The following is a 25021-nucleotide window of genomic DNA, read 5'->3' on the forward strand; positions in this document are numbered from 1 at the left end:
ATCTTTTTTTTTTTTTTTTTTTTTTTGAGATAGAGTCTCACTCTGTCACCCAAGCTGGAGTGTGTGGCATGATCTCGGCTCACCTCAGCCTCTGCCTCCCAGGTTCAAGCAATTCTCCTGCCTCAGCCTCCTGAGTAGCTGTGATTACAGCACTACACTTGACTAATTTTTGCATTTTTAGTAGAGACAGGGTTTCACCATGTTGCCCAGGCTGGTCTCGAATGCCTGACCTCAGGTGATCTGCCCACCTTGTCCTCCCAAAGTGCTGGGATTGCAGGCATGAGCCACCATGCTCGGCCAATCTCATCTTCCTTAATGACTAAAGATAGAAATCCCAGGGCTTAAAATAATTAATTTTATTATCTAACATATATTTAGTGACATTGATAAGACAGCTCATTTTCTGGATGATCACAATTTGGAGTGGTCCTCAAGCAAGAGAAATATTCACAATCTTAGCAATTAATATAAAACTGGAAAAGTTTGGGAGTTTCTTAATAAATTATGCATAAACTTACCATATGACCCAACAATTTTACACCTACATATTTACCTCCCAAAAATAAAAATATATGTTCACACAAAGACTTGTACATGAAATTTTATAGCAGCACTATTCATAGCTAAAACTGGAAACAATCCAAATATTCATCAAATATTTGGATTAAATAAACAAAATGTAATATATTCATAAAATTCTATTTAGCAATTAAAAGGACTGAACTAGTGATACAACATGGATGGATGGGTCTCATAAAAATTATGCTGAGTGAAAGAAGCCAGGTGCAGAAGAGAACATGTCATGTAAGTCCATTTATATTTAATTGCCAGAAAAGCAGAAAGTAGACCAGTGGTTGCCTAGAGCTAAGGGTGGGAACAGAGAGATTTACTATAAATGGGTAAAATGGAATGTTTTAGAGTAATGGAAATGTTCTGAATATGGATTATGATAGATTTAGTAAATTACATAAATTTAGCAACTTCTGTGAGTTTGAGCTATAAAATCATTGAGCTGTACACCTACAATAGGAGAATTTTATGATATATAAATTGTATCTCACTAAAGCTCTTAAAAATTATATGTGACAGTCACATATATTTCTTCCATATGCTCATGAAAATATTTGTTCCTTTTTTTATATTTGAAGTACAATTTGGGAGTACTATGAAAAAATTATCTGGAAACTATTAGTGTTTCCTTAAAAAATTATTTTCTGATTTATTTGGATTTTCTTGCACTTTAATAGGAAGATAGTATTTTTTCTGGATGAGATGTTAGAGACACTTTTGAGTATTAGATTGAGAATGAATTTGAGATTCCTCAAAATATTTTACGGAGGAGAAAAATGAGGCTTAGAGAGGACAGCTGACCTAAAGTCAAACATAATTAAAGGCCAAGTTGATCTCAGAACCCCTCCTGCTTCTTCCACAACATATTATGAATAATATGAGATGCCCACAGTGGAGTCGAGAGCAAATGGCCTTTCTTAGAGCCTCCTGACATCTCATGGCCACTCAGCCTTAGTATATAAGGCCACTTGGCCGTATTCTCAGGATAAGTTTAGCCATTTCCCTGTAGTCCTTGGAAGACTTTTGATGCTGTGAAATCTCCAAATGAACAACTATATACCATCAGTACTGGGTATTTATGAACTAAACAAATTACAAATAATTCATGAAGATGCCAAATGTCTAAGCAAAGATGGCGGATAAAAGCATTGGTTCCAGTTTCATCACATGTTTTTTATTTGCAAAACTTTAAAAAAATCAGATTTATTTAAGAAAGCTGTGTGATTTTTTGACAATGTTTTTACAAGATGGCAAAATTTTCATTTTTTATCAAGAGTATTTTCAATTTGCTCCCTGGAACAGTGTTTCGCAATAGAAATATGTAATCTTGTAAAGGCAGGATGTTTTAGTATTGGTAGAAGTAACATTTTCTGCTTTGTCTTGTAAATAATCACTCTGATTAAACTTAACCTCTATTCGGCCAATGGAATTTAATGAGTGCCCAAATTGGAGTTATCAAGAGAAGAAAAGAAAAAGAAGTATGAGTCTTTTTGGAAAATTACTCAGAGTAATATTAATTTAAATGATATATTTTCTATTTTTTGATACCTGATCACTCTGAGAATTGTAAGGACAGGATTTTTAAAAATTAAAAACAGTTAAACTTATCTACTTTCATCTTCATGAAAATCATTCTTTGACATAAGAAAGTCAATATTACACTTCATTGTCAAAAGAGGCTCATGCCTGGCATTCTCTCAGCTGGGAGTGAGAGGGAAAGATGGCAGAGACCTTGAGTATCAGTGTCCAGTATTTAGCTTTTCAGTGAAGATGAAGTCATTATATGGTTTTATCTGCACTTACTACTAAGAATTTAGTTAAGTGTAGTAATTGTCTATTATAAATAGAAGAGTTGATAGTTTTGTTTCCCTGGTAAATAGCATTATAAGTAAATAATCTGGAAAATTAGAAATATACATATATAATTTCACTTTTTCTTGGAAAAAAATTTATCACCATATAATCAACATTTAAAAAATAGTACAATCAAAAGAGGCTGACTATGAAGACAACTGGAAGATGTAAAAATGTTGGCTTTAATAACTGTCTGAATACTACTGTGACAATAACAACAAAACGCTACTGATGCATGCAACAAAACTGATGTATCATCAAGACATTTTAAGTGCAAGAAACCTTACATAAAAGACTACATACTGTGTGATTTTATTTAATTGAAGAGTCTAGAACAGGCAAACTAATCTATGATAGTAAAATTAAGAACAATAGTTCCTGGGAGGATGTGGTGGGAATGAACTGGGAAGGGGCATGAGGAAATTTTCTGGGTTGATGATGATATTATAAATCTTGATAAAGTTTTGGGTTACATAGATATATGGCATTTGGGGAAAACAGTAATGTATAGTTAAGATTTATGTATTTCATTGTACCTAAATTTTATCTCAAAAGAAAAATATAAATAAATATTAAACTTTCGTTAATGGCATGCATACTGAAGTGTTTGGGGGTGAAGGGTACTGAAATTCAGTTGACATGGAAATTAATTAAAAATTAAGATGGATTGAATGATGGACAGAGGGATGGAGAGATGGAAACGTATATGATAAATGAGTAAGACAGGAATCATTGACTTTTGGTTGCTGCCTTATGGATGTGCTCTGCACAATTGGAGTTTTTGTATGTTTAAAATTTTTTATAATAAAATGTTGCAAAATAACTCATCTTTGATTTTAAATCTCTAAATATATTGGTTAGATTTAAGGACACATAATTGACATTCAGAAGTTAGTAGTATTCCAAACATAACATTTTACCTTATGTGTCTCCAGAAATAGTTCTCAGAAACCCTAATTAACAGAATTTGTTCACAGACCAAAATATGTGTAAAAGTCTCATGATAGGAAATTTAACAGAGTTTTGAGTGAAGTTTCTTTTCTCCATACTGTATTGAATATCTGTAAATGTCTTTCAAATGACATTGGGCCCATTAATTTTATTGTCAATGCACTGAATTTTAAAAGAGTAATGGCTCTCAAACTTGAGTATTTGCCAGAATATCCATACAGCTTGTCGAAATACAGATTGCTGCCCCCAGAGTTTCTAATTCGATAGGTCTGGGATGGGGTCTGTTTCTAATTCAATAGGTCTGGGATGGGATCTCACAAGTTCCCAGATGATGTTGATTCTCTAATCCAGAGACCACATTTTCAGAGCCCTGGAATTGAGCCTAGCCCATCTTCCATCAAGAGCACTTCATACCATCACTTCTTACTTTAAAGAGCAACAGAATGTAAGCAAATCATCTCCATGAAATTTCATGAAAATAAGCAAAGAACAAAAAGAAGGGAAATGAGTCTTGTTAAATTCCTTAGCCTATTGGGTTACTTTTCTATGTATTAAAAAACAATAATGTCTAAAACACCAAAAGCAATGGCAACAAAAGCCAAAATTGACAAATGAGATCTAATTAAACTAAAGAGCTTCTGCACAGCAAAAGAAACTACCATCAGAGTGAACAGGCAACCTACAAATTGGGAGAAAATTTTTGCAACCTACTCATCTGACAAAGGGCTAATATCCAGAATCTACAATGAACTCAAACAAATTTACAAGAAAAAAACAACCCCATCAAAAAGTGGGCAAAGGACATGAACAGACACTTCTCAAAAGAAGACATTTATGCAGCCAAAAAACACATGAAAAAATGCTCATCATCACTGGCCATCAGAGAAATGCAAATCAAAACCACAATGAGATACCATTTCACACCAGTTAGAATGGCAATCATTAAAAAGTCAGGAAACAACAGGTGCTGGAGAGGATGTGGAGAAATAGGAACACTTTTACACTGTTGGTGGGACTGTAAACTAGTTCAACCATTGTGGAAGTCAGTGTGGCAATTCCTCAGGGATCTAGAACTAGAAATACCATTTGACCCAGCCATCCCATTACTGGGTATATACCCAAAGGACTATAAATCATGCTGCTATAAAGACACATGCACACGTATGTTTATTGCAGCACTATTCACAATAGCAAAGACTTGGAACCAACCCAAATGTCCAACAACGATAGACTGGATTAAGAAAATGTGGCACATATACACCATAGAATACTGTGCAGCCATAAAAAATGATGAGTTCATGTCCTTTGTAGGGACATGGATGAAACTGGAAATCATCATTCTCAGTAAACTATCGCAAGGACAAAAAACCAAACACCACATGTTCTCACTCATAGGTGGGAATTAAACAATGAGAACACATGGACAGAGGAAGGGGAACATCACACTCCGGGTACCGTTGTGGGGTGGGGGGAGGGGGGAGGGACAGCATTAGGAGATATACCTAATGCTAAATGACGAGTTAGTGGGTGCAGAAAACCAACATGGCACATGGATACATATGTAACAAACCTGCACATTGTGCACATGTACCCTAAAACTTAAAGTATAATAATAATAATTAAAGAAAAAATAATGACTAAGAATCTGCCATTTTTCCAAAGTGGTAACAGAAAAAGTATTACAAAATAAACTTTGACACCTTGTATTTTTCTCCTTTCTTCCCTACCTGCTTTTGGTATATCTATCCTCATGGGATAAAAACTATTTTTGTGACTAATTAAACAAAACTAAAGGGACGTTTTCTATATATATTCTTTCTTCCACCCCTTTTATATCAGGTTCAGAATCCCTCAACTGTAGCATTATTTTACTAATTCTGCTAATGATGCTACACTGAAATAACTGACTTATTCATCTACCCTATTTACTAGAATGTCCAGTCTTTGCCATCAGACATATCATATTTGAATTTGTGTCACTAATGCCTACCACTAACAAAAAGAATAAAATAAAAAGCAGATAAATAAAAATGTATTTGCCCCAAGGTAAATATACATTTTATTTAGTTTTTTTGATCAGTTGAAGTTAACCATGTCACTGTCCCACTTCCCTTACAGCAAATACCTATATATGATCATTGATTGTGTGAGGTTGCCTCTCCCACCTTCCCCTTCCAAAAAAACCCCAGCGCACTTCAAACTTTAAAGAGTAATTTTACCATAATCAGATTGAGGGAATGTGTGCAATTGACACCTGTGTATGTCTCAGAATGAAGTGTCTTCTTAAGAATGAGAGACTGTTGACTTAGAAAGTAGTCTTTGAAAAGCAATTTTCCTACTTGGCTGTTGGTTGGGTTACAAAGTCGGTAATGTAGTTATTGCTCCTTTGGTAAAACTATTAGCCTTTCCAAATGGTCCTGAAATGTCCACATTGGCAGTTTCAGTCTGTCTCATTCAGTCATCCAAATTCACCAGACGGTGAAGTATTGGCCTGAGGAATCAGAGCACTGGGAATCCTGACCAAGGTGGAAACTGTGGTGGTTTTAGCTGAATTGGAACTTGTTTGTGCAAACAGCTGGGCAAACAGATATAAAGTGCCCCATTAGGAAGTGAAGATTTTCCCCCTTGGACTTTTTGTAAAGTGACATTTGTTTCTAAATTCGAAAGTAACCATCTTTTGGATATTTGGTGACCAAAATGTCCTAATAAAAAGCTCACTAATTGACTCCTAGGAATTATGGATCTATGGGTATTGCTTGGGTGTGGCTTTATGAAGGGAGTGCTCCAGGTGAACTGAGACTTTTAATTTCCTGGACTCTGAGAACACATGTTGCATGTGGGAGCATGTCTTCCAGCTGGCAGACTTACAACAAGGCATCTTGGAGAGGGAACGTGCTGTTCTGCTTGCCCTGGAGCAGAGATCATGGAATGCTGTCATTTGAGCTTCTTGCTAACATATGTTCATGTATAAGTAAAGTCAAGTTTTGATTTTTTAAAAAAGCCCCCATTCCTTGGCACTGAGGCAGCTATCTATGTGGCTTATGGGACTTTTACCATAGCTTTTATTCTGCACATTTTTTAAAATGTACTTATTCTTTGGATTTATACAAATCTTGCTTTATTTAATAATTTTAATCAGAATTTTTTCCTGTGTTTTCTGATTTGTGTTTATAGAACACAAATAGGGATGCCATCTATCCACCTCTAAATCTGTGTGCTATTAATTTACAAAAGTCCAGAATTGCTTTTCCTCTATATTCTTATTTAAATTCCTGACTCATCATATCAGATATATATATATATGGAAGTAATTTCCTTTGTAAATGAGGGATTACCATGTCCAAAGTGTTTGTAGCTGAGTTCCTATCTAGCTTGCACCAGGCATCCTACTACTAGTATCCCTAATTACCAGTAACAGCAGAATTAAGAGGCAGGGAAGATAAACATGAAAGGTATGAAGTAAGAAGGGCAGGATGGGTGAGGTGGCTTGAGGCCTATGAGGAAATGTCGGAATGGTAGGTTGGTTACCCTTATCAAATCTTTCATTTGTGTAAGTAGCAACTATTTTTGCATGGCCTTTGTGAATGTGGCTAATGTATATAGTCACAAATAAAAGATGGTTTGAATGGTGCCATAATAAAGATGATTGTTGCGGGAAGTCAGGGACCCCAAATGGAGGGACTGGCTGAAGCCATGGCAGAAGAATGTGGATTGTGAAGATTTCATGGACATTTATTAGTTCCCCAAATTAATGCTTTTATAATTTCTTATGCCTGTCTTTACTGCAATCTCTAAACATAAATTGTGAAGATTTCATGGACACTTATCACTTCCCCAATCAATACCCTTGTGATTTCCTATGCCTGTCCTTACTTTTATCTCTTAATCCTGTCAGCTGAGGAAGATGTATGTCACCTCAGGACCGTGTGATAATTGCATTAACTGCACAAATTGTAGAGCATGTGCGTTTGAACAAATATGAAATCTGGGCACCTTGAAAAAAGAACAGGATAACAGCAATTGTTCAGGGAATAAGAGAGATAACCTTAAACTGTGACCGCCGGTGAGCTGGGCGGAACAGAGCCATGTTTCTCTTCTTTCAAAAGCAAATGGGAGAAATATCGCTGAATTCTTTTTCTCAGCAAGGAACATCCCTGGGAAAGAGAATACGTGCCTGGGGGTATAGGCCTATAGACGGCCCCCCAGGTGTGGTCTTCTCCTGTGGTCTGTAGACTGTAGGGGTGAAATAGACCCCAGTCTCCCATAGTGCTCCCAGGCTTATTAGGAAGAGGAAATTTCCACCTAATAAATTTTGGTCAGACCAGTTGCTCTCAAAACCCTGTCTCCTGATAAGATGTTATCAATGACAATGGTGCCCGAAACTTCATTAGCAATTTTAATTTCTCCCCGGTCCTGTGGTCCTGTGATCTAGCCCTGCCTCCATTTGCCTTGTGATATTCGATTACCTTGTAAAGTACTTGATGTCTGTGACCCACGCCTATTCTCACACTCCCTCCCCTTTTGAAAATCCCCAATAAAAACTTGCTGGTTTTTGCAGCTTGTGAGGCATCACGGAACCTACCGACATGTGATGTCTCCCCCGGATGCCCAGCTTTAAAATTTCTCTCTTTTGTACTCTGTCCCTTTATTTCTCAAGCTGGCCGATGCTTAAGGAGAACAGGAAAGAACCTACGTGACTATCGGGGCAGGTTCCCCGATAGATGATAAAATAGATAAAGATAAATAAAGATAAAATAGATAAAGACGATAAAAAGATGGTTTGAATGAGTTTTGCGCTGCATAACCTGAACAACTGTCAGTGACATCCCTCTTTCTAGAAGACATGTTTTAGAGCAGCTACATGTTCACTGCCCACTAATTCTCTGTAAGCACTCAGAAATTCCCTACTGGAACCTAGTAAAACTCCATTCCCAAAGAGTTGGGAAGACAGTGATGGAGAATCTGGGATTTTGAGAAAAGATTGCAGCCTGGAGATCCAGAGAGCCAGGATAAAATGAGATACACGGAATTGGTAGTTGGAATATAAGAACTTTAAATTTAGAAAGGATTTGCCTAACAATTATTCTGTGTTTCTAACTACAATTCTGCACACACACATGCACCACCCAACAAAGTCCACCACCACCAAAGCAATTTAATTCCTTCTGCCTACTTTGTTCTTTCATGCCATCACACCACTGCAGGAGGGGCCATGACTTTGTTCATCTCTACAACCACCTTACACAGACTCTTGTTCTGATGGTAGGTCATGTAAGCATCTTGCTGTTTCAGCACTGGTGAAAACACTTTTAATACTGTCTAATATTACTTAATTGATAACATCATTTAATTTTCATTGTCCTTATTTAGCTGAAGCTGCCATGGTTTTTTGTTATGAAAATTTCCACTAGAATCACTGACTTTCAGCTTGTCTTTGATAAGAAAAGTCATTTTACAGACTAACACACAAGACTACACATTTCTATATAAGGATCAGGAACAACTGAAGATACTTGTGTAATTGCCTCTGGCCACTCTCTTCACAGTGACTCTTCACTCTCACAGGGAAATTACTGAAACTCCATGGTTTTTTCCTTTTAATACCTTTCCTTGGATTCCTGGTGGCAGGACAGGGAGAGTCATTTCAACAGATAGCCTATGCTATGTGATCGCTTTTCGACTCCCTAAGAATTAAAGAAAATGTTTAATTATTGCCAACCCCCATGTTTGCTTGTTTGTTTTTTTTTAACTTTTAGGTTCAGGGGTACATGTGCAGGTTTGTTATATAGGGAAACTCATGTCACAGGAGTTTGTTGTATAGATTAATTTGTCACCCAGCTACTAAGCTTAGTACCCAATAGTTATTTTTTCTGATCCTCTCCCTCCTCCCACCCTCCTCCTTCAAGTAGGCACCAGTGTGTGTTGTTCCCCTCTTCATGTCCATATGTTCTCATCGTTTAGCCCGCATTTATAAGTGAGAACTTGCAGTATTTGGTTTTCTGTTCTTGTGTTAGTTTACCAAGGATAATGGCCTCCAGCTCCATCTATGTTCCCACAAAGGACTTTCTCTTGTTCTTTTTTAAGATTATAGTTTGTATATCTTGGCATTAAAGTTTAATTTAATACAATCTATGTCACATACTATGATTTTTGGAAGCTTCTGACAGTGAGTGCCCTGCTTAATACATAAATAATACTTGAGATGTGACATCTTGACAGCTCTTTAATAAGCTGATGTGACCATAAAGGCATTGGAATGTTTCCTACTTGTAACCCACTGTCAAAGAAGAGCATAGACTACGTTTGAAACTTAGCATTGTCAGTTCTTAGAGCATAATAATTCCTGAAAAGGACTTGCTAACTTTATATATGCTGAGTGGCGAATAATAATATTAGACACTGTTAAAACTAATTCTGCCAGTGCTGTAAGACGCTTGAATGACCTTCCATCAGGAGAGTCTGTATAGGGTGGTTACGGAGATGAGGAAAGTCATAGCCTGTTCTACAGTAGCATAATGGCATGCCAGACAAAAGATTCAACTGTGTTGTGTATGTAGGTAATTTGTTCTGTTTTATTGCTGAGCTATATCTCATTGTAGGGATGAGCTATAAATATTTATCTATTCAACTGTTGATGGACATTTGGGTTTGTTTCTAGTTTGGCACTGCTTTAAATATTTGCACACAAGTTTTTGCACAGACTTGTGTCTTCATTTCTCCCAAGTAAATACCTAGGAAAGAAATTAGTAAGTTATTAGCTAACTGGCAAGCATTTTCCCAAGTGGTTAGACCATTTAAAATTTACACTCAAAATGTATGAGAGTTCCAGATGTACTACATTTTTCCTGACACTTGGGATTAGCAGTCTTTAATTTCAGCCATTCTTATGTGTAATATTTCACTGTGGTTTTAATTTGCATTTCCCTAATGACTCATGATATTAACCAAAAGTTGGTGAATTATGACCTGCAGGCCAAATCCAGCCCACTGCCTGGTTTTAAAAATATCACTCTATTGGCAAACAATTTCAAAAGCTAGCGGAAGACAAGGAATAGTAAAATCAGAGCAGAAATGAAGGAGACAGAGACACGAAAAACCCTTCAAAAAATCAGTGAGTCCAGGAGCTGGTTCTTTGAAAAGATCAACAAAATAGATAGACCACTAGCCAGACTAATAAAGATGAAAAGAGAGAAGAATCAAACAGATGCAATAAAAAATGGTAAAGGGGATATTATCACCGATCCCACAGAAATAAAAACTACCATCAGAGAATACTAGAAACACCTCTATGCAAATAAACTAGTAAATCTGGAAGAAATGGGTAAATTCCTGGACACATAACCCACCCAAGACTAAACCAGGAAGAAGCTGAATCCCTGAACAGACCAATAACAAGTTCTGAAATTGAGGCAGCAATTAATAGCCTAACAACCAAAAAAAAAGTCCAGGACCAGACAGATTCACAGCCGAATTCTACCAGAGGTACAAAGAGGAGCTGGTACCATTACTTCTGAAACTCTTCAAAACAATAAAAAAAGAGGGATTTCTCCCTAACTCATTTTATGAGGCCAGCATCATCCTGATACCAAAACCTGGCAGAGACACAACAAAAAAAGAAAATTTCAGGCCAATATCCTTAATGAACATTGATGCAAAAATCCTCAATAAAATACTGGCAAACCGAATCCAGCAGCACATCAGAAAGCTTATCCACCACGATCAAGTCAGCTTCATCCCTGGGATGCAAGGCTAGTTCAACATACGCAAATCAATAAACGTAATCCATCAAATAAACTGAACCAATGACAAAAACCACATGATTATCTCAACAGATGCAGAAAAGGCCTTCAACAAAATTCAAAGCCCTTCATGCTAAAAACTCTCAATAAACTAGGCATTGATGGAACATATCTCAAAATAATAAGAACTATTTATGACAAACCCATAGCCAATATTATACTGAATGGGCAAAAACTGGAAGCATTCCCTTTGAAAACTGGCACAAGACAAGGATTCCCTCTCTCCCATTCCTATTCAACATAGTGCTGGAAGTTCTGGCCAGGGCAATCAGAGGATTCCCTCTCTCCCATTCCTATTCAACATAGTGCTGGAAGTTCTGGCCAGGGCAATCAGGCAAGAGAAAGAAATAAAGGGCATTCAAGTAGGAAAAGAGGAAGTCAAATTGTCTCTGTTTGCAGATGACATGATTGTATATTTAGAAAACTCCATCGTCTCAGCCCAAAATCTCCGTAAGCTGATAAGCAACTACAGCAGTCTCAGGATACAAAATCAATGTGCAAAAATCACAAGCATTCCTATACACCAAGAACAGACAAACAGAGAGCCAAATCATGAGTGAACTCCCATTCACAATTGCTTCAAAGAGAATAAAATACCTAGGAATCCAACTTACAAGAGATGAAAAGGACCTCTTGAAGGAGAACTACAAACCACTGCTCAAGGAAGTAAGAGAGGACACAAACAAATGGAAAAACATTCCATGCTCATGGATAGGAAGAATCAATATCGTGAAAATGGCCATACTGCCCAAAGTAATTTCTAGATTTAATGCTATCCTGATCAAATTACCATTGACTTTCTTCACAGAATTGGAAAAAACTACTTTCAGTTTCATATGGAATAAAAAAAGAGCCTGCATAGCAAAGACAATCTTAAGCAGAAAGAACAAAGCTGGAGGCATCACACTACCTGACTTCAAACTATACTAAAATGCTACAGTAACAAAAACATCATGGTACTTGTACCAAAACAGATATATAGACCAGTGGAACAGAACAGAGGCCTCAGAAATAACACCACATATCTACAACCATCTGATCTTTGACAAACCTGACAAAAACAAGAAATAGGGAAAGGATTCCCTATTTAATAAATGGTATTGGGAAAACTGGCTAGCCATAAGCCAAAAGCAGAAATTGGATCCGTTCCTTACACCTTATACAAAAATTAACTCAAGATGGATTAAAGACTTAAACGTAAGATCTAAAACCATAAAAACCCTAGAAGAAAACCTAGGCAATACCATTCAGGACATTGGCATGGGCAAAGACTTCATGACTAAAACACCAAAAGCAATGGCAACAAAAGCCAAAATAGACAAATTGGATCTGATTAAACTAAAGAGCTTCTGCACAGCAAAAGAAACTATCATCAGAGTGAACAGGCAACCTACAGAATGGGAGAAAATTTTTGCAATCTACCCATCTGACAAAGGGTTAATATCCAGAATCTACAAAGAACTTAAACAAATTTACAAGAAAACAACCCCATCAAAAAGTGGGTGAAGGATATGAACAGACACTTCTCAAAAGAAGACATTTATGCAGCCAACAAACATATGAAAAAAAGCTCATCATCACTGGTTATTAGAGAAATGCAAATCAAAACCACAATGAGATACCATCTCATGCTAGTTAGAATGGTGATCATTAAAAAGTCAAGAAAAAACAGATGCTGGAGAGGATGTGGAGAAATAGGAACACTTTTACACTGTTGGTGGGAGTGTAAATTAGTTCAACCATCGTAGAAGACAGTGTGGCGATTCCTCAAGGATCTAGAACTAGAAATACCATTTGACCCAGCAATCCCATTGCTGGGTATATACCCAAAGGATTATAAATCATTCTACTATAAAGACACATACACACATATGTTTATTGCGGCACTGTTCACAATAGTGAAGACTTGGAACCAACCCAAATGCCCATCAATGATAGACTGGTTAAAGAAAATGTGGCACATATATACCATGGAATACTATGCAGCCATAAAAAAGGATGAGTTCATGTCCTTTGTAGGGACATGGATGATGCTGGAAACCATCATTCTCAACAAACTAATGCAAGAACAGAAAACCAGACACTGCATCTTCTCACTCATAAGTGGGAGTTGAACAATGAGAACACATGCACACAAGGAGGGGAACATCACACACCAGGGCCTGTTGGGGGGTGAGGGGTTAGGGGAGGGGTAGCATTAAGAGAAATACCTGGCCGGGCGCAGTGGCTCACGCTTGTAATCCCAGCACTTTGGGAGGCCGAGGCGGGCGGATCACGAGGTCAAGAGATTGAGACCACGGTGAAACCCCGTCTCTACTAAAAATACAAAAAATTAGCCGGGCGTGGTGGTGGGCGCCTGTAGTCCCAGCTACTCGGAGAGGCTGAGGCAGGAGAATGGCGTGAACCCAGGAGGCAGGGCTTGCAGTGAGCCGAGATTGCGCCACTGCACTCCAGCCTGGGCAACAGAGCGAGACTCCGTCTCAGAAAAAAAAAAAAAAAAAAGAGAAATACCTAATGTAGATGATGGGTTGATAGGTGCAGCAAACCACCATGGCACGTGTATACTTATGTAACAAACATGCATGTTCTGCACATGTACCCCAGAACTTAAAGTATAATTTTAAAAATTATTATTGGATTAAAACAAAAAAAATCACTCTATTGGAACTTAGCCATGTCCATTTGTTTATATGATGTCTATTGCTGCTTATGTGCTATGATGGCAGAGTCAAATGGTTGTGGTACAGAATATCTGTCCTGACAAACCTAAAATATTTACTATCTGACCCCTTACAGACAATATCTCCCAAACCCAGATGTTGCTCATTTTTTCATGAGCTTCTTGGCTATCCTATGTCTCCTTTAATGAGGAATCTATTTAAATTTGGGGGTTTTTTTTCGTGTTTTCTCTTTCTTCTTATTGAATAGAAAGAATTATTTTCTGTACATAAATACAAGTCCTTCAATAGATATATATATTGCAAATATTTTCTCTCAATGGGTGGCTTGCCTTTTTTTCTTGTTCTTTTAAAATTCAAAACTTTAAAAATTTGACCTGGTCCAATTTATCAGTTTTTAAAATCTGTGCTTCATATGCCGTATTTCAACTGACAGGAATTGACTTTATTATTTTGATATCTTAGAAAATTTTATTTTTTATAATGAAATAAGTAGCTGAGTAAGTGTAGAGTTTGGCACTGTAAGTGAAAATTGTGCAATGAAAGAAGAACACACTATGGATAAGAATAGGGTTATGCGTTTAATCCTGAAATGATGTTATTATTTTATTGACATCAGTATTATAGCTATTCTTTTACTTAGTATCTTATGGCAATTAATGCGGTACCTGATCTGTTTTAAGTCTATATGTGCTATTTAGAATAATCTTAATTTCTTTGTTAGTGTCTGCCACATTGAAAACATAAAATAATAATTGTTGCTACACTAATAAGTATTATCTACTTTTAGAAGAGTGCTTTAATATTTTGCAGCTTTTCTCTTGAAGTAATTTTATTATGTTGACCAACTTGATATCAACAATTTAAACCACATTCTGAAATATTCTGGAGAATGTAAGATAACCTTATGAAAGATTAGATATGAAAGAATTCCGCCTACTAAATGGATTATAATGATGATTCCTTTCTCTCCTGTAAGCGACTGGATGTCCATGATAGTTTAGCTTGTCTCACTGAGTACCATGTATTAGGGCTATGTGTCTTTTTGGTAAAATGGTTTTTATTCCTTTGGGTATATACCCAGTAATGGGATTGCTGGGTCGAATGACAGTTCTGTTTTAAGTTCTTTGAAAAATCTCCAAACTGCCTTCCACAATGGCTGAACGAATTTACATTCCCACTAGCAGTGTGTAAACATTCCCTTTTCTCCACAACCTCGCCAGCATCTGTTATCTTCTGACTTTTTAATAATAGCCATTCTGATGGTGTGAGATGATGTCTCATTGTGGTTTTGATGTGCATTTCTGTAATGATTAGTGATGTTGGGAACTTTTTCATGTGCTTGTTGGCCACATGTATATCTTCTTTTGAGAAGTGTCTGTTCCTATTATTTGCCTATTTTTTAAAATGGGGTTATTCGGTTTTTCTGCTTGTTGATTTGTTCAAGTTTCTTATAGATTCTGGATATTAGACCTTTGTCAGATGAGTAGTTTGTAAATATTTTCTCCCTTTCTATAGGCTGTCTGTTTGCTCTGTTGATAGTTTTGTTTGCTGTGCAGAAGCTCTTTAGCTTAATTAAGTCCCACTTCTCCATTTTTGTTTTTGTTTGGGAGACTTTGTCATGAAATCTTTGCCAAGGCCTATGTCCAGAATGATATGCCCTAGATTTTCCTCTGAGGTTTTTATAGTTTTAGGTTTTACATTTGTCTTTAATCCATCTTGAGTTGATTTTTATATATGGTGCAAGGAAGGGATCCAGTTTCAATCTTCTGCATATGGCTAACCATTATCCCACTCCATTTACTGAATAGGGAGTCCTTTCCCTATTGCTTGTTTTTCTTCGGCTTTGTTGAAAATCAGATTGTTGTAGGTGTGTGTCCTTATTTCTGGGCTTTCTAACCTGTTACATTGGCCTATGTGTCTGTTTTTGTACTAGTACTATGCCGTTTTGGTTACTGTGGTCCTGTAGTATAGTTTGAAGACAGGTAGTTTGATGCCTCTAGCTTTATTCTTTTTGTTTAGAATTGCTTTGGCTACTTGGACTGTTTTGTGGTTCCATATGAATTTTAGAACAGTTTTTTCTAGTTCTGTGAAAAAAAATGTCATTCGTAGTTGATAGAATGAACATTGAATCTGTACATTGCTGTGGGCAATATGGCCATTTTACCAATATTGATTCTTCCTATTCATGAGCATGAGATGTTTTCCATTTTTTGTATCATCTTTGATTTCTTTCAGCAGTGTTTCGTAATTCTTGTTGTAGAGATCTTTTACCTCCATGGTTAGCTGTATTCCTAGGTAGTTTTTTTGTGTGTGTGTGTGGCTGTTGTGAATGGTATTGTATTCTCGATTTGGCCCTTCATTTGGAAATTATTGATGTATAGAAATGCTACTAATTTTTGTCCATTGATTTTGTATCCTAAAACTTGCTGAAGTTATCATTTCTAGTAGCCTTTGGGCAGAGACTACAGGATTTTCTAGGTACAGAATTATATTATCTGCAGAGAAACAGTTTGACTTCCTCTCTTCCTATTTGTATGTCTTTTATTTCTTTCTCTTGCTTTCTCTTTCCTGATTGCTGTAGCTAAGATTTTCAGTACTATGTTGAATAGGAATGGTGAGAGCTGGCATCCCTGTCTTATGCCAGTTCTCAGAGAAAATGCTTCCAGCTTTTGAATGTTCAGCATGATGTTGGCTGTGGGTTTGTCATAGATGGCTCTTATTATTTTGAGCTATGGTCCTTCAATGCCTAGTTTGTGGAGGATTTTAACATGGAAGGATGTTGAATTTTATCAAAAGCCTTTTGTGCATTTATTGAGATGATCATGCAGTTTTTGTTTTTAGTTCTGTTTATGTGATGAATCACATTTATTAATTTGCATATGTTAAGCCAACCTTACATCTCAGAAATAAAGCCTACTTGATCATGGCAAATTAGCTTTTTCATGTGCAACTGGATTGATTTGCTAGTATTTTGTTGAGGATTTTTGCATCTATGTTCATCAGGGATATTGGCCTGAAGTTTTCTTTTTTCATTGTGTTTCTGCCAGGTTTTGGTATTAGAATGATACTGGCCTCATAGAATGAGTTATGGAGGAGTCCCTCCTCCTCAATTTTTTGGGGAATAATTTCAGTAGGATTGATACCAGCTCATCTTTATAGGTAGAATTTGGCTGTGAATCTCTCTGGCTCAGGGCCTTTTCAGGTTGGTAGGCTTTTGGTTACTGATTCAATTTTATAACTCATTAATCTATTCAGAATTTCAATTTCTTCCTGGTTCAATCTTGGGAGGTTGTATGGTTCCAGTAATTTATCCATTTCTTCTAGGTTTTCTAGTTTGTGTGCATAGAGGTATTTGTAATAGTCTCTGAGCATTTTTTGTATTTCTGTGGGATCAGTGGTAATGTCACCTTTGTCATTTCTGAGAATTTTTTTTTAAAGAATTTCATAATACTCTTTGAAATATTAACAGATGCACTAAGGTGTTGCAAACAGAGGATTAGAAACCACCATCGTAGATCCAAGATTCTACTTTGCAAATATGCAATTTTTTGTCTAAGGCCTACTAGTGTTACTTTCCCAAAATGTTTACATTCTGTTTTTATTTTTTCTCACTCCTGTTGCCATATGCTTTGTTCCTCATATAAGGTGCAATAAAACGTTCTTCCAGTAGTCTTATTTTTCTGTACTCCTGGGCTCTTCTGGTGACATATATATCATTTTTACTTACAGATGTTGTACTAGTTAAGCTTGTATCATGTAGTATTATTTTCTGTGATCCCTACCTTAAGGCACTCACCAGAGGTCTTTATACTAACTGTTGAAAGATATCATTTTATGACTAGTATTCCAAACTATTAAACCAGAATTACACTGAAAATAAATGTATTATCAAAGATTAAACATTAGTGTAGAATGTACATAGGCATACCTCAAATTATCAGAGAAATTGTCCAAGAGTGTAAAATGTCATTTAATACTCATCTGAACATTCATTCAAAGGAACACTTGAACTTATTTATATTGAAGGAAAAAAAAAACTTGCTTAACCTTTTTGCTGACACTGAAAGAGTCAATTTGGTAATAACTGAGTAAGTCAAGGCACGTAGGGAAGGCAAACCAAAGATAGAGGGAATCCATACTGGGTGGACAACCTGAGCAAAGGTGTAGGGCCAAAGCCTCATATGCATTGCAGAATGTGAGAGGATTGTAAGGGTGAAAAACAAATGAGAAATGTTGAAAAGTAATAAGAGAAGAAGTAGTGTGTGGTAAGATAATGAAGACATTTGAGTTACTGTCTCTAAAACAAGAACTCAGGTAATGATCTTAAAATTAAGTTTGTGATGCTATATTGAGATGAGATTTGTCTGTGTGTATTTTTCTTTTTCAGAACATTTTAAGTTTAGCTCGAGAGAGTAGTATGAACTGGAATTTTAGAAAAAGTAGAACAGCTAAATGCCAATTCATTTGAATAGTTATATGATTTTGATGTATTTGTGGATATACATTTTTAGCAAAAGGGAGAGAGATTGGAGTCATGAAAAGTCCTGTGCACAGGAGGTGGATTACTTCCACTTTGTTTGGAAAAATGCAACAGCCTTCCTTATTCTCATCTGATGTAGCCATCTTTTCCACTTCCCCATGGGAGAAAGAATGTGATTCATCAGGCCAGAGTCCATGAGCAAAGGTCTAACGTGATGATGATGCTGTGACTGTTGGCTCTTTGTCAAATATGAATGCAGCCTATGTGTACTAAGATTTGTTAAATGCTCTCTCCCAACTAAGTGTTGGAAATAAGCTGGTTGAGTTTGGATTCGTTGTCAGACTTGAGAGCCTTCTAAGGTAGCAGAATATGTGTTCGATTTTACATTGGTTCCATTCTATTGAGCAGGGTGAAGTAACTAGAGTTAATCTAGGCACATTATTAAAAAGGGAAAAAATTGACTTTGACAAAATCTGTGTTTTATCTGAAGTATAAATCATCTTCTCAAAACCTGGCAAAGTTCGCACAAAACACTAGCAATTGTCACCCCAACTTGAGCATTATGATCTGTGGTGTGGCCACTCCTTACCCTTTTAGACAGTCACAAAGTTCTCAATGAAAAGAGAGCAGTGCAGTCCAGCCTAGAGAGAACCCAAGATCTAGTTTTGACCCACTTTTAACGTGCTGGGTGCCTCAATTTCCTCATTTGGAGGGATTATACTAGCTGATTTGTAAGATCCCTTTTCAGATTTTGGATAGGCCACTCGTATCCCTGGGTTTTTATTTTGTCACAGTATAACAATAGCAGTCTGAGATTCAAGAAGTTTATAAAAATGTCATCAAGTTCTTGGAAAGTAAAAACTACTATGCGCATACATGGAACCTATAGCCTTAGCTGCTGAGGTATGAATAATCCCCACAACCTGGTATCCAAGAAAGGGTTATTTTTCTTTTTCCAAAGGCCTAATTGAATCATTTTCTGTGGTTATATTGAGGTTGTGCAGGCTGATTTTGGGTGGCGTAGAATAAATTCATTGTGATGATGTTGGGGAGCACATGCTGCACAAAAGTGGTGATTGGTGTTTGTACAATCTAAGTCTTTGATTAATGAGAAATAGAATGTGAATTATTAAGTTGGTAAATGCAGTGTTTTCAATAGTCAAAATATTTTTTAAATATTAAATCTTTGAGGAATAAAGAAAAAGCATAATTCAGGTTCACAATCCTTTATCTAAAACCCCTGAGGCCAGACATGTTTTGGAATTCAGAAATTTGGAGAGAAGGGTTAGAAAAGAACTAGGATGCCAAGATTACATATTACATAACTTCCTCAGTGGGGTCTTGATCAACACATTTAACTGAACACATTTCTTCAATGGAACACATGAATAGTCACCCTAGTGGATTAAATAAATATTGAATGACCTCAGGATGGTTCTGACTGGGATGTGTTGCCAGATGAATTTGAGATAAACTTACACAAAAAAAAAAAGACACAAAAAAACTACAAAGTTTTTTGATTTCTGAATCATGGCTAAAGAACTGTGGGCCTGTATTAGTAAGCACTTGTTGAGCAATTACTATATGCCAGGTTTAAGATTGTGCCATTTACATTAACTGACTGACATGATTTGGCTCTATGTCCCCATTCAAATCTCATGTTGAATTGTAATCCCCAATGTTAGAGGTAAGGCCTGGTGGGAGGTGATTGGATCACAAGGGTGGTTTCTAATGGTTTAGCACCCTCCCCCTAGTGACGGAGTTTGCACGAGATCTGGTTGTTTAAAAGTGTGTGGCACCTTCCTCTTCTCTCTCTTCCTCCTGCTCTTGCCATGTGAGATTTGCCTGCTTTCCTTTCTTCTACCATGAAAGTTCCCTGCGGCCTCCCCAGCCATGCTTCCTGTACAGCCTTAGGAACCATGAGCCAATTAAACCTATTTTCTTTATAAATTATGCAGTTTCAGATATTTCTTTATAGCAGTGCAACAACAGACTAATACACTAACCTTTGTAAATAACTCAGCAAGAAGGTAAATGTTATATATCACTTAGAAACCAGGAAGATAAGGCTCGAATATCTTCAGGGGGATGCCAGAGTCACAGAAGTGGGGTTTGAACCTGGTTCCTTCTGGCTCGAAAGGCAAAAGACAATGTGTTTCCTCACCACTTGGTCAAGACCTTTAGTTAGTGTGATTATTTGCCTCTGTTGCCTTAGTAGTTTAAAAATAAATGTCTTGAGAATTTGATTAAGGTCTCTCTTCTCATTCTTGGCATCTCTCTGGGAAAATTCATCCAATTATTACTTATAAGCTAATGACTTATAAATTATGACTTCTAAGCTAAATGGGGGTCTCTACCCCCATCCTGAGTATCACACTTAGAAATCCCACTCACTACTGGGCATTTCCATGTACTCCCAGATGTACTCCCAGTGGAACTAATCATTTTTCTCCTCAACCGTTCCCTGCCTTCCAGCATTCCCTATTCTACCATCTCAGTTACCCCTAAGACAAAAACCTTTTTGCTTCCCTCCCTTTCCAACTCTGTCAATGACTAAGACCTGTGTATGTGGCACTGGAAAGCCTCATAGAGGAGGCTGGGCGTTTTTGAGCTGTAGTAATTCAATTTTACCAATAAGAAAATTCAGGTCCTTTCACCATACCCAGACAGTGTGTATAAAGCAAAAGTTCTGACCAACTTTGAATAGCCAAAATAAACCAAATTCCATCTACCTGCCCAATAATAAACTACTAAGTATTGAACAGTAAGATATACTTTTTATTCTAGGCTACTCTGTGTTATTAAGCTTCATTTTGGGCATTTCGGTGTGTTTGCTGTGATACTGAGTAGCAAAGTAGACAACGTGTTTTTCTTTTTTTTTTTTTATTATACTTTAGGTTTTAGGGTACATGTGCACAATGTGCAGGTTTGTTACATATGTATCCATGTGCCATGTTGATTTCCTGCACCCATTAACTCGTCATTTAGCATTAGGTATATTTCCTAATGCTGTCCCTCCCCCCTCCCCCAACCCCACAACAGTCCCTGGAGTGTGATGTTCCCCTTCCTGTGTCCATGAGTTCTCATTGTTCAATTCCCACCTATGAGTGAGAACATGCGGTGTTTGGTTTTTTGTCCTTGCGATAGTTTACTGAGAATGATGTTTTCCAATCAAGAACAATGCCTCTAGCCACCAACACTTGCTGGGAATTTGGGTAGGATGCTAAAAAGGGGAAGTAACAGCCATCAATGTTTTCATTTCCATTGTTAGGTAAAAGGCCAAACCTGAAAGTCCACATCAATACCACAAGTGACTCCATCCTCTTGAAGTTCCTGCGTCCAAGTCCAAATGTAAAGCTTGAAGGTCTTCTCCTGGGATACGGCAGCAATGTATCACCAAACCAGTACTTCCCTCTTCCTGCTGAAGGGAAATTCACAGAGGCTATAGTTGGTAAGGTGTTTGGGTATCGGGCTGGGAAGGAAAGGAGGTAAGAGGTGGTGGGTGTAACATGACCTACAAATCTTGATGTCAAGAACTATTTTTTCTACATCCTTAGCTTAATCAAATGGTAGAATTACAAGACATCTTCATAACTGTTGCAACTCGTAGCACAATTCTTTACATTAAAAAAATTATTACATGCAGAAATAGTTATCTTCATTGTCCCTGGCCATATAACTTAAAAATTCATAAGGAAAAAAACAGCTGAAATGTCTGGGATTAAGTCTCTGTAACATGTTTTATGTGGACTAGTTTTCCTTACTGCTGTATCTTCCTATCTTTTGATAGTACAACTACAGCATTTTGAGTGTCTTTTCATGAAAAGCTACATTTTAAAAAAAGGAAATGTATTACATTTTTAAAAATTAAGAGTATTTCAGAGAAAAAGATTAAAGTTTTTCTATGTATTATAAAATTTTGTATTTCTTTAAAAATGTTTTAAAGTATGTTAAAATGTAAATTGAGGATGTGGATCACTTTTAAGCCTTCTCCAGAAAAATTGTTTGCAAATAAAACCATTTAAGAATAACTTTTTTTAAGCCTGGCGCAGTGGTTCACATCTGTAATCACAGCACCTTGGGAGGCTGAGGTAGGTAGATCACTCAAGCCGAGGAGTTCTAGACATGACAAAATCCCCTCGCTACAAAAAATACAAAAATTTACCAGGCATGGTAGTTCATGCCTTGTAGTCCCAGCTACTCGTGAGGCTAAAGTGAGAGGATCTCTTGAGCCTGGGGAGGTTGAGGCTGCAGTGAGCCGTGATAGCACCACTGCACTCCAGCCTGCGCAACAGAGTGAGACTCTGTCAAATAAATAAATAAATAAATAAATAAATAAATAATATAAATATATAAATATGTAAAGGATCCTCTATTGTCGTGAATACTTTTAAAGGCTTTCTGGATAGTCTAATACGAGGTTTATATTTTGTTCCACTGCTAGGATTATTGCTTATGAGCTTTCCTATGAGTTTCAGAAGTGTTATCCTATAAATTCAATTACTTTATATCAGCTCTGATAATATGCAGGGAATGTTGAAGATGAATCTATTTTGTCCTGTAGCCTCTTGTTTCTCACAGAGACATTTCTGTTGGACTTCAACATCTGGCAACAGAGTAATATTGTTAATTAAGCGTCTAAACTAGATTTTACATAAGACAAACACTTTAAAGCAAACCTACTAGTTTGTTACCAAAAAACTGAGAGGTAAGCATTTCTGACAAATGTAATAACACTAACCTTGACCACAAAAACCATAAAGAAGTCTCACTGTATTCACTCTTTACTATAAAAAGTGACCTGAAGCTGTGTGTTTGCCCCCACACAAATAGAAACAGATGACATATTACCCCTTTTTTCATTGAGCATTAGGATTAATATTTTATTTAGATAGATTTTTTTGTTATATAAATTGAAATTTTGGTCAGTTGTAAGCTTTTTTTCCATATAACGTGAAAAATGTTCAATCTTAAAGTAATAGAAGTCAAATTAGTACTGATAAAAAAAGTGTTCAGAAAACTAAAGAAAATTTGTTGCACAACTATTTTAACCTTTCACTGTTTCAATGATGAAAGTTGATTAAATGGACTAGGGACACTTTTATTTATTTATATTATGTTCATTCTTTAAAGTTCTTTATTATGGGAAATTTCAGACAACGAAGGACAGAGTATTAAAATGAACCTTCATATCTCAGCATGCAGCTTGAATACCTATCACTGTTTTGCCGGACTTGCCCTGTGTATTCTTTCATACAACTGTATTCATTGCTTGGGTATTTAAAGCATAACCAGGTATCACATTTCTTTATCTAAAAATGTTTCAGTATGCATCTCTAACAGATAAAAAATATTTTTAATAACACTGAGTTTATCACTTTATAATAATAATTCCATAATACCATTTTATACCTAGTCCATATTTAAACTTCTCTGGTGATCTTAAAAATGTCTTTTTAGGGTTGGTTTGTGTGAATCAGGATCCAAACAGGTCCATATGATATATTTGATTATGCCTCTTAAGTGTCTTTTATTCTGTAACAATCCTCTCTACCTTCTCTTTTTAAATGTCATTGATTAGAGAAATTGGGTCATTTATCACAGAGAATTTCCATATTCTATATGATAGAATATGGAACTGGTTGCTTCAATTCTGTATTTTTTGAGCTGGCTCCTCCTATCCCCTGTATTTCCTGTGAAGATGTAATTAGATCTAGAGGCTGTATTAGATTTGAATTTGGGGGAAGGGGGAAAATGTAGTACTTTATAGGTGGTACTATGTATTTCCTAATGACTCACAAAAAGAGGTGCATAATGGCTGCCTGTCCCATTTAGTGATCCTAAGACTGATGTGTTTAGGTAGTCTCAGCCTGGTCTCTCACAATAAAATTCTCCATCAAATTTTCACCTAATGGTTTTAGCATCTTTTGATAATCATTGCCTAGATCTATTATTTTATTCAGGAGTTATAAACAGCAATTTTCTCATTCTATTATTCTTTCTTCCTATTTTAGCCAATGATAAAGAAGAAATTTCTCTCATCTCCTTTTTTATTTTCCATATATGTTGGTTTTATTAGGTTGGTACAAAAGTTTTTGCAGTTTTTGCCGTTACTTTCAATAAGGAAGGCAGGATAAATTTTCAGTGTTATAAGTTGATGCTCTGATTATTTCCGAAGATGACCAGTGACAGTGTTTGTTGGTTGGGTTTTTTTTAGGGCCAATAAGAATGCATCGATTTTTATATATTTAATGGATTTTTATCAATATATCACTTATCTATGCCTTATGATTCTTTTGGTCTAGCTTAAATATGCTTGATTGTTTACTTTGGTTAACTATGATACTGAAAACTTCTTAAAGTCAAGCTTATGTTTTATTCTTTGGTTATTCATATCAAGATAATTTACATTAAGTAGATAGGCACTAAATATTTGTGCCACAGAATTGGATAGACTTCAGTGTCTGTAGAATATTTAGGCTGGAAGAGGACGTGAGAGATTGTTTAATCTAAGTCCTGTCATCAGGAAAGTAGCTACTGAAGTCATTTAGGGCAGATAAAATAGGTCACTGTGCATCTCAAAGAACCTAGGGACAAAGATTCCACAACTCCTAGAAGGCAATTCCAATTATTATTTTTAAAACTCTTACCTAATATTGTAGATCAATATGTTCTTTTTATTAATT

At 36.4% G+C, this 25021-nt stretch overlaps 1 protein-coding gene across 8 annotated transcripts in view; it reads left to right on the forward strand.

The window, feature by feature from the left end:
- The window catches only part of ABI3BP (ABI family member 3 binding protein), a 248619-nt gene that overhangs the window by 47943 nt on the left and 175655 nt on the right, over positions 1–25021 (forward strand). For all 8 annotated transcript variants that reach the window (XM_032150299.2, XM_058437575.1, XM_058437574.1 and 5 more), the window contains exon 2: positions 21607–21786. In XM_032150299.2, the coding sequence (XP_032006190.1) occupies positions 21607–21786 (180 nt within the window). The remainder of the gene's footprint in view (positions 1–21606; positions 21787–25021) is intronic.

This window comes from Hylobates moloch, unplaced genomic scaffold (genome assembly GCF_009828535.3).
Source record: "Hylobates moloch isolate HMO894 unplaced genomic scaffold, HMol_V3 SCAFFOLD_4, whole genome shotgun sequence".
NCBI lineage: Eukaryota > Metazoa > Chordata > Mammalia > Primates > Hylobatidae > Hylobates > Hylobates moloch.